Source organism: Littorina saxatilis, linkage group LG11 (assembly GCF_037325665.1).
Source record: "Littorina saxatilis isolate snail1 linkage group LG11, US_GU_Lsax_2.0, whole genome shotgun sequence".
In the NCBI taxonomy this organism is placed as follows: domain Eukaryota; kingdom Metazoa; phylum Mollusca; class Gastropoda; order Littorinimorpha; family Littorinidae; genus Littorina; species Littorina saxatilis.
The window spans coordinates 12,209,998-12,220,534 of record NC_090255.1 but is presented as its reverse complement, the minus strand read 5'-3'; the positions used below and the strand labels follow the sequence as shown (position 1 = coordinate 12,220,534).

Sequence of the window (10,537 nt, the reverse complement as noted above, 5' to 3'; positions counted from 1 at the left end):
TGAACTTAGATAGGCTTATATCTTGACTTGACTTTTCAAAGCACCGCCCTTCGTGTGCCATCGAGCGGGTTAGTATTGTTTTTAGAATATCTGTCCGGGACTCTGCATGTTATAAGACTCTCCCTTCACGTGAACATATGTGACCCTCCACCACGGAATGAGTCGCAAGTCACCTTTGCATGATTTTCATATTTTTACATTTTCCTAAAGAGTTGTTTATGCTCTATCCAGTGGAGAAAATCGTTTTAGAAAAGAGTAAAAACTGTTTGAGTTACATTGTATAAGCCTGTGACTAAGGTGACCCTCACACTGTTACCAGACACTCCCCGGACTTATATTAAGCCTAGCGCAGAACCGCGCGAGGTGACATGCGACTCATTTCGTGATAGAGGGTCACATATACCAAAAATCAACATCATGACTGCTGCTGTTGCTGCGTTTAAAGTTGTTGATAAGTTATTTTTGCAAAATTTACAATACTTGCTTTTACAAAATCAATTCAGTGAAACCAAATCCCACTGTGCCCAGAAAACATCCTGGCTGTTGAGTTTGGGTAGATGTCCAAATGGAGGGACGGTCTTATCCCATTTAAAAGTCTTTATTCGTGCGTCGATAAGAGCACATTTATAAGCTTATCTTGCTGTGCTCCTCTATCATATCATAAACTACATGTCTTTTGTGAACATTGCATCTAAAACACTGCTTGAACGAAAAGCCAGGTCACATTTGGTGACCCAAATCGCTTACACAGAAAAAAACCCGTGCTTTCAATGTTTCATGAAATTTGTTTGGGGCTGTGATATATATATGCTTTTATGGGATTTCATTTTGAGGATTTTATCTTTGTGTTATAAAAAAAAAACACCAAAAAAACAAACCGACACGATGTCATCACTTCTAAAACAGATTAGAACGTTACAAGTGAGATGCTTTTTGGAATATGTTTTGATCTTTGATGTATCTTATGACCAATTCAGGAATAAGTCAGAATATTACCAGCTGATTTGTTTATGTATCTATTTAGAATCGTTATTTAGTTGATTGTTTATTCATATACGTTGTAAACTTGATTGTATGAGAAGTCTTGTGACTTTATGGACGATACGGCGATGATGCTGTTACAATTTGTATCTACCTGACCAAAAAAACCGATCATTTGACTGTACAAGAAAGAAAATAAAAATTACCCAAACAACTTGGGACAAATAGTTATCACAAGATAGTGGAATGTGAACTATGTTGACACATTATTTGTTATTCTTTCTTACATTGTGAACATTTGCTGACTGCACGGATATAGGCTAATCAATTAAGATGTATCGACACGTAGATGTGACAATATGTTGTTGTTGTTGTTTTGTTGTAGTTTGTTCAGTTTTTGTGTGTTTGTTTGTTTGTTCTTTTGGTTTGTTTGAAGGGGGTTGGGTGTTGTTGATATGTTTTGTTCTGCTTAAAAGAATACCTATACGGGCCGTCACTTTACTTTCCTCACTGGCATTTACATGTGAGCGCGCTCAGCGACAACCGTATACAGAACTTTGAAACATATGACATTTGCTGTAATTTTGTTCTGATAGTTTGTTTGCAAGCGTACACGTGTGGAACTCGATTAAACAAAAACCATTGAACACACACACACAGACACACACACACACAGACACACACACAGACACACACACACAAATACACACACACACACACACACACACACACTCACATGTACAAATACACACACCACGCACAAACACACGCACACACACACACGCAAGCAAGCAAGCAAATCAATACTCATACTAAAACACAGACTCGCTGTTTTCATGTTCTTACTTTCCCTCTCTTTTTATTATTATTAAATAGCCACATTGTATTGCTTTATTGAGTAATAGAAGAAATGACTTGTACATGTCACAAAGGCTTTTGGTGTAACATATCGAATTTCATAGCGACAATGCACAAGGTATGTCACAAAAAGTGAGAAGCTCACTTGAGCCATACGGCTGACATAATATATATACTATTGGAGTTATGACTGGGCCAACCCTCAATGGTAATCACAAGGCAAAGGAATTATATATAATGACATTTCATGAATAAAACAGAGCCTGTGTCAGTCAAATGGTCTCTTTAGATCATCGAAATTGAAAGAAAGTATTCAAAAAAAAGTATTTAATTCCTTTAGCTCGTGTAAGAAATAACATCATATAAAATCACACTCTCAACACATACAAACACATAACATGTGCATGTGCACATCAATACACACATAACCTGTGTGTGTGTGTGTGTGTGTGTGTGTGTGTGTGTGTGTGTGTGTGTGTGTGTGTATGTGTGTGTGTGTGTATGTGTGTTTATCTGTGTCTGTGTCTGTGTATGTGTGTGTGTATGAGTGTGTGTGTGTGTGTGTGTGTGTGTGTGTGTGTGTGTGTGTGTGTGTGTGTGTGTGTGTGGGTGACTCTTCTCATAAATAGTACAAGATAATGTGAAGCATGAATAGAGACATTTTTCAACAATACAAAATCACTTCTTGTATCGACCCACCTTGGCATGCTTTGAGCCAAATGGTGATTTATTTTCCGGGGCGCTCTCCAATCCACACCAGCAATGAAGTGGATCTGGACATCGCGAAAAGCCGGTTGTTAGAGTATTTATCATCCTTGCCTGACCCAGTCGCAATGACAACCCGTCTTTCCAAACCAGACACAACCTTCGGATCTGCTACTGTTATCTCGTCCTTTAATGCCAGCGCCACGTCGCGGACTGCACCGTCGACATAGCTGATTTCTGTCAGTACCTGCACTTGCACGCCATTGTCACGTAGTTTGAAAATGATTCCTTCCGTTGACTGTACCTTTGTCTTTCTCCCAGGAGCCAACAGAAGGACGTCTCGGTACTGTAGAGGGTCCGAACCTGTGTATCAGAATAACACACCGATGAAGCGAATTGCAGACGTCTGTTTTATGCGCCAATACTGTAATTTCTCTAAGAAGAAAACAGAACTGTGTAGAGTATCACACATAACTTAAAAACCTGTACTTGTGTTATTTTGGAAAAAGGAAAAGCTGTGGTATGCCTCAGCAATGTAAAGAGAATATGTAAAATTCTATACATCATAGCTATTACTCCACTCACCTGAACTCTGACCCACACGAAGCTCCTTTAGCAGCAAGTGAACAACGGCGTCTCCACAGACATCACACTCCATCGGTGAACCCTTGCTATGTCCGTCCTGACCGCCCTTGTGTGGCAGCCACCTGACCGGCGGTCCCTCCGTCGCTGCAGGGGCGGGGGTGGGGCTGTAGGAGGGGATGTCGCTCTCTTTCATCTCCTTGGACTTGGCAACCTCCTTGGTGACCGTGGGGGGACAGCGCAGGGGAGTGGTCAGTTGCCTCTCACACATCCAGGACGGTGGACTGTCCAGTTTCTGCACGCTAGCACACCACACGGACAGGGACGGGATCTTGGGGTGCAGCGTGTTGATGAAGCTTTCAAAGACTCTGCTGTGTAATGACGGATGTACGGGTCTGTGGTTGCACAGAACAAACACGTTTGATTAGGCTCCTTCATCTTGAAAGGAATCAACTAACCTCATCCCTTACACGCACATACACACACGCATTCACACCACACACACACACACATACACACACACGCACATACACACACACACACACACGCACGCACGCACACACACACACAAACACACACACAGACATACATACAAACAGACACACACACACACGCATGCACACACACACGCGCGCGCACACGCGGCTTTAAAGTAACAATAACAGTCACGCTGATTTGAACAAAAAAGTGGTGATTTGTTTGTTTGTTTGTTTATTTGTTAGCCCGTGCGTCTGTTTGTTGATTTGTTTACTTGCTTTTATGTCCGTGGTCGCTTTGTTAAAGTTTGCTTGTTAGTTGTTTAATTGTGTGTTTCTTCGTTATATGTTTTTTGTTGTGTTTTGTTTGTGTGTCCGTGTGTTCTTTTTTTGCTTGGTACCTGGTTTGTGTTCACATGTTTGAGAGTTTATGTGTTTGTTTCTTTGTTCGCGTGTTTGCTTGTTTGTTAATTCTGATTGTATGATTGTTTGGATTATATATGCACGCAACACTTGAGGCCCGAATGCCACAGAATCAAAACAGATAATCCATTTTGTCTGGTTGGTTTTCCCTGGTTGTGCATTTTAACTAATTTACACAAGAAAAAAACATCGCTCACTTCAAAGGCAATCAGCTTGCCTCTTCAACATATTAGTGAGCATTACAATAAAGAAAATTCACAAAAGAACTGGGGGAGAAAAACACACCAGGAAATTGAATTGCTAGAATATTGATCGAACACACCCAAAGAGGCTGTGAGAACGTTTTTAGGCTATCAGTTTATCCCATTTGGACAAGACCGTGCCAAGGTTGATCCTGCTGTCAACTTGGTGATGTCACAAAGTTTAAAGGCACAGTGCAGCTCACAGCCTTCGTTTTGCGTTTTTGTTGCAGCTGAGTGCATTTACAGTTCAAAAATCCTCCTATGGTAGTAAAACATACCCAAAACTACCCAACGACGACATCTGTGAAGCTCGAGAGTTTCTTGTTCACGCGAGTGCATAAATTAACCTAGTTATTACGTGGTGTTTGGTCGGAGTTCGATTCAACTGAGTGATTCCGGCCTCCAGTTTTACACAAACTCATGATGATGTCTGACATAGTTTGCTAGTGACGTGTGTTTTTGTGCATGAGGTGGTGATCTACCTGATCTAAATTTAGATCCAAAAATAGGTCAAGACCAGCCGGGTCCTAGTACAAAATTAATTCGTAAAAAAATCGCAGTTCTTGACTCTTTGGGTGCAAGTCAATGAAACTTGGTAGTTCTTCTAACGGATAGCTGCCTGAGGTATGACTAAAAGCCCCAGGGGCTCCGTGCACCTGGATTTGACAAGTTCAGTACCTTTAAACTGTTCCATCCCTCTCTCTTTCTCTTTCTCTTTCTCTCTCTCTCTCTCTGTTTCACTGCTGCGATCTCTCCAGCTTGAAATTCTTCATTACTTCACCACAATGTCTGTTGTTGGACTTCCAACCGCAGTAAAAGCCATGCTAGAGGCCCTGCTTGCCGAAAATCAGCTAACTTCCTGGAAAGTTGCCTCTGGAGGAAGCAAGACAGTCGTTGTTTTTCGAATGACCAGTAGCAGCACAGCCGCCATTACCGCTCACTCAACCAGTAACCAACAGTTTCGTCGCAAGCCCCCCAGCCAGTTACGACGTGATGCGATGAGGGCCGAAGCCTACACAAGATCCAAACAACAGGAACAACAACAGGAACAACAGGCAAGTCCCCCCCTTTCGCACAACCCCCCCCCCCCCCCCTATTTTCTCCCACGCCAGACTGAAAGGAAAGTGTTGGCAAGAAATATGACAGATGTAACACACAGTATGAGCAAGCAAGCATTTCATCGCTGTCACCATTGCACCACTATGGCAATTCAGCACGAGGAAACCGTGAATTAGATATCGCCGAGCGGGCGACTGACTTTGAAACTGGGTCACTGGCTGACATGCATGCGTGCTATGTAAACAAAAACACTGACTTGGTGGAAGAAAGTGCAGTGGATTTAGAGATGAGTGAGGGGAAGGGGAAGGCGTTGCGGAAGGGGGACTCGGGTACAGAAGTGTGACAAATGGATTTGTACATAATTCAGTATTAAACGTATTTAATACATGTGTACAGATTGGCTAGCCATACTTTTAGTTAGCACGGCTCGACTGCGTGATCCTAGTAGCACCTGTTGAGATGAGGTGACCTATTTTTGTAAAGCATATCTCCATTGGCTACTATGGACCAATGAGAGAGAAGAGTGTTAACATTGTTGAATTGTGAAGGTTAGAGCGTGCCCGACAGTTGAAGAGAAGAGACGTGTTTCTGAATGTCTCCACGTTTGGGTTGTAACGCTGCTCACCAAACATTGAGGTCGAATACCGTACGACTCGTGTTGTGGAAGAATCATGAGTGATTCTATGCTGTAAATATACAGGTATTTATTGAATTGTATTTTGCTCAGTAATATTGACTTGTGAAATGACTGTGAGAGTCATGTTGTAAATTGGGTTGGAGAAGCGTGAGCTGTTGTCAGCCATTTTGAAAAGGAATGTTGTATGTTCTTTTGGTAATGAAGTTACTTGTAAATGAGCTGGTGTAAATAATATAACAGCATAAGTTAGTTGACGGATAATTGAACAGTATTGAGAAAGAATAGCAGTATTATTTCGTGGAAAAGTTTATCTAAGAATTGAGACTTATGGTAGCATAAACTTTTTACGCAGCACCCCGGTCGGAGTGACGAATGGCACCACTCGGCGGCGGGAGAGAGAGAGACGGGCATTCCCTCCTTAGCGCCACGAATCCGTTGATTGTGGGCGCAAGGTTGTATCAGCGCTGGAGTTCTGGAAACCGGTGGAACCTCACCCCATAGTCACCACGAGCTGTATTTCGTCGTGGGTGATATGGATCCAGAGTATGTACCCGCTTAAGAGTGAGTAGTCATTGTAAGTGTGAATTACCACTGAAGAAACATAATCGTCAGAAGGATTGTGTGAGACGAAGACGTCGTCAATTGAGAATTACGTGACATGTGAAATGTGCGTAAAGTGAAACTGTGTTAAACAGGAAACATAATCGTCAGAAGAATTGTGTGAGACGAGGAATTCGTCTATCGTGAGACAGTTAGTCTCCGACGTGTTTCAAGATATTATTCTTCTTATACATGAATGCAAGTGATTTGTAGACTGCATGAGAGATAACATATTTGTATTTTTGTGTTGATGTTACAATATAGGTACGAGGGCAAAGGGCATTAATTGTGTTCAGTCTTTGTGCCTTGTTTGAGTGTTGTGTGTGTGTGAGACGGGAGTTTGTAAACAGAGTAGCACACGCATTTTTCTGATAGAAGCATAAATACACACAGACACTTACACGAAAAACCATCCGTAACAAGAAGAGGAACGTGTTATTGAGAACAGTGCAGAACAGGCTGGCTTTTTACATTTAGTCAAGTTTTGACTGTGTGTGTAGAGCGATTCAGACTAAACTACTGGACCGATCTTTATGAAATTTTACATGAGAGTTCATAGGAATGATATCCCCGGACGTTTTTTTCATTTTTTCGATAAATGTCTTTGATGACGTCATATCCGGCTTTTTGTAAACGTTGAGGCGGTACTGTCACACCCTCATTTTTCAATCAAATTGATTGAAATTTTGGCCAAGCAATCTTCGACGAAGGCCGGACTTCGGTATTGCATTTCAGCTTGGTGGCTTAAAAATTAATTAATGACTTTGGTCATTAAAAATCTGAAAATTGTAAAAAAATTTGTTTTTATAAAACGATCCAAATTTACGTTCATCTTATTCTTTATCATTTCCTGATTCCAAAAACATATAAATATGTTATATTTGGATTAAAAACAAGCTCTGAAATTAAAAATATAAAGATTATGATCAAAATTAAATTTTTGAAATCAATTCAAAAACACTTTCATCTTATTCCTTGTCGGTTCCTGATTCCAAAAACATATAGATATATGTTTGGATTAAAACCACGCTCAGACTCACCGCAACTACTACTCCGCTCTTCTTGCCAATTTCACTGCCTTTGCCACAAGCGATGATACGAGTATAGGGTCTTGCTGAAAAATTGCAGTGCGTTCAGTTTCATTCTGTGAGTTCGACAGCTTGACTAAATGTTGTATTTTCGCCTTACGCGACTTGTTCCTATAGATGATATCTACGAACAAGTAGGTGCAGTGACAAATACGAAGAAGCAGAGAAGGCTGAGGGACATCCGCCGTAACCAGTCCATACACCACGCGGTGCTCGACAAGCGTTTTGAACAGAACGTGCTTGTATGCGAATCGGACGACATCGTGCTAAGATACGACATAAGAGAAAGGAAAGTGACTGATTGGTACATCAAAATGGAAAAAGTAGAGGTTACAGAACTGGAAGACTTGTCAACGCGCTGTCTGAAGAGGTCGAAACCTCTGATCAAAGACGACTTCGCAGAAGACAGAAGGCAGGCGACCAGAGACCTGAATGTGTTGGCGGCAGTCGTGAGACTGTACCTGGGCTGATCTTCGACCTGCATTGTTAACAGCTGTTAAAACCTCTTCACTGCCACAGTATAACAGCATTTTGGTATTGCTGTGCGCCAGGGCAAAATTTCACTTTCTTCGGTAGGTTCACTAATCTGTTCACTGCTCGATCATTTATTGAGATCTTTGGCATGTGTTTTGCTTATACCCTTGGCTATTATAGGATGACATGATCATTGGACTTTGTTTGTGATTGTTATAGTAAAAATTGATATAATGACCATTTTTGTCAAAAATTACAGTTTCCGGACTTACACATACACACATTGCAGCACGTAAAACCGCATAAAACACTGCTAAAACTGGTGTCAAACATCAGGTACTCACATTACAGCCCATAAAAGTATTCTTCTGTGTGGTAATCCATAAATCACTTCTTGTAGAGCTTCCAGAACACTGTATCGCTTAAAAACAGGTCTACGATTTGAGGTCCGACTTTCGGGCGACATTGTAAATGGCGGCTGAATGCTGTAGTCGGTTCTAAATTTGTAACACAGTTTTCAACACGTGGTAGTAACTTATCCGAACGGTCTATGGGAAAGAACTGTGTTTAGAACTCCTACAAGTACTTGGACAGTGGTTACCTCCATTTAGTTTTCAGAAATGTCCTGAAATGTTGGTGACACAAATCCCACGTATGAGATACGGTTATGGGCGTATGACAAACCGAAAATGACCACGTATTACATACGGGGTGGGCAGTGAAGGGGTTAACGAACAAAGACCCCTGTGTGACGGACATGCACCTCCCTACACCTGTGTGACGGACATGCAACTCCCTACACCTGTGTGACGGACATGCACCTCCCTACACCTGTGTGACGGACATGCAACTCCCTACACCTGTGTGACGGACATGCACCTCCCTACACCTGTGTGACGGACATGCACCTCCCTACACCTGTGTGACGGACATGCAACTCCCTACACCTGTGTGACGGACATGCACCTCCCTACACCTGTGTGACGGACATGCAACTCCCTACACCTGTGTGACGGACATGCACCTCCCTACACCTGTGTGACGGACATGCAACTCCCTACACCTGTGTGACGGACATGCAACTCCCTACACCTGTGTGACGGACATGCAACTCCCTACACCTGTGTGACGGACATGCACCTCCCTACACCTGTGTGACGGACATGCAACTCCCTACACCTGTGTGACGGACATGCACCTCCCTACACTTGTGTGACGGACATGCACCTCCCTACACCTGTGTGACGGACATGCAACTCCCTACACCTGTGTGACGGACATGCACCTCCCTACACCTGTGTGACGGACATGCAACTCCCTACACCTGTGTGACGGACATGCACCTCCCTACACCTGTGTGACGGACATGCAACTCCCTACACCTGTGTGACGGACATGCAACTCCCTACACCTGTGTGACGGACATGCACCTCCCTACACCTGTGTGTACAGACTGACTCGCTATCGGACTTCCAGCAGCGAGAATCTTTTCGCGATCGTGCATGTTTCGGTATCCAGACAGCTTTGTACGTCGACATCCCAACCCCACAACACCCTTTCGCTAAAAACCACTGTTTCCGCGAATAAAACATTCTGATTCAGATTCTCTCTCTCTCTCTCTCTCTCTCTCTCTCTCTCTCTCTCTCTCTCTCTCTCTCTCTCTCTCTCTCTCTCTCTCTCTCAGTGCCTGAGGGCAAGCAAACGGATCTACTCAGAAAATAAAATATATTCACTATAATAAGCATACGCTCAGGTAACACAAGGGTACTGTGAGCAGACGAGCTTGAAGCGGGATTCGATACGGATTGCCAGAGAACAGCATGCCTGTCCTAGCCGTTGGACAATACTAAACATTGAGTCACAAGGTTTACACTGGACAAGGACGACATGTAGAATAACACAAATTGTACGTGGACGGACAAAAGAAAGATGAGCACACACACAGAAACACACTCAGACAGACAGACAGACAGACAGACAGACGTACAGACTCTCTCTCTCTCTCTCACACACACACACACACACACACACACACACACACACACACACACACACAGACTCACAGGGCATACAAAGTTGCCGCGGTACAACAAGGAAATGGTCGGTGCAAACAAGTTGGGGAAGAGGTGCGAATGTGCGCATGCGTCCTGATTTCCTGCTTCTTCCTGAATCTGTACTTCAATTACATTGTAGTGTTCCACGGACTTTATTTTAATCCACCTGGCGTAATAATCTGTGATGACTAGGACTAGAGAGCACTTGCTTTGCAGTGCACAAATCAGCTCCGGTGACCAAGGTCTAGCAGGGAATTATACCTATCCCAATAGCTCATGTTCGTGTGCAGCTTTCTTCTGATGAGAGGTGTTGCTATCACGACTGTGTCTCTTCTTGGTTGTGCTAGGATTTTCTGTT

The 10,537-nt window shown here is 42.9% G+C and overlaps 1 protein-coding gene and 1 long non-coding RNA gene across 2 annotated transcripts; one reads left to right on the top strand and one right to left on the bottom strand.

The window, feature by feature from the left end:
* Positions 1–2,382: 2,382 nt before the first annotated feature.
* LOC138979469 (uncharacterized) lies at positions 2,383–5,686 on the bottom strand. Its single transcript, XM_070352187.1, has 3 exons — positions 5,583–5,686; positions 3,130–3,521; positions 2,383–2,907 (listed from the first exon to the last, which is right to left on the bottom strand). Exons 1-3 carry the CDS (start codon positions 5,684–5,686, stop codon positions 2,567–2,569), a joined length of 837 nt encoding a protein of 278 aa, XP_070208288.1. The 3' UTR covers positions 2,383–2,566.
* A 1-nt stretch (position 5,687) lies between these two features.
* Positions 5,688–6,845, top strand: LOC138980753 (uncharacterized). Its single transcript, XR_011460435.1, has 2 exons — positions 5,688–6,026; positions 6,316–6,845. It is a non-coding gene; the product is annotated as an uncharacterized lncRNA (long non-coding RNA).
* The last annotated feature ends 3,692 nt before the right edge of the window (positions 6,846–10,537 follow it).

Excerpts from the sequence above, each read along its gene's own strand:
- LOC138979469 (XM_070352187.1), bottom strand. The coding sequence starts at position 5,686 with ATGTACAAATCCATTTGTCACACTTCTGTACCCGAGTCCCCCTTCCGC. Across the intron at positions 3,522-5,582 it reads ACTGCACTTTCTTCCACCAA|ACCCGTACATCCGTCATTAC; the intron begins GTCAGTGTTTTT and ends GTGCAACCACAG. Across the intron at positions 2,908-3,129 it reads TCGTGTGGGTCAGAGTTCAG|GTTCGGACCCTCTACAGTAC; the intron begins GTGAGTGGAGTA and ends TCTGATACACAG.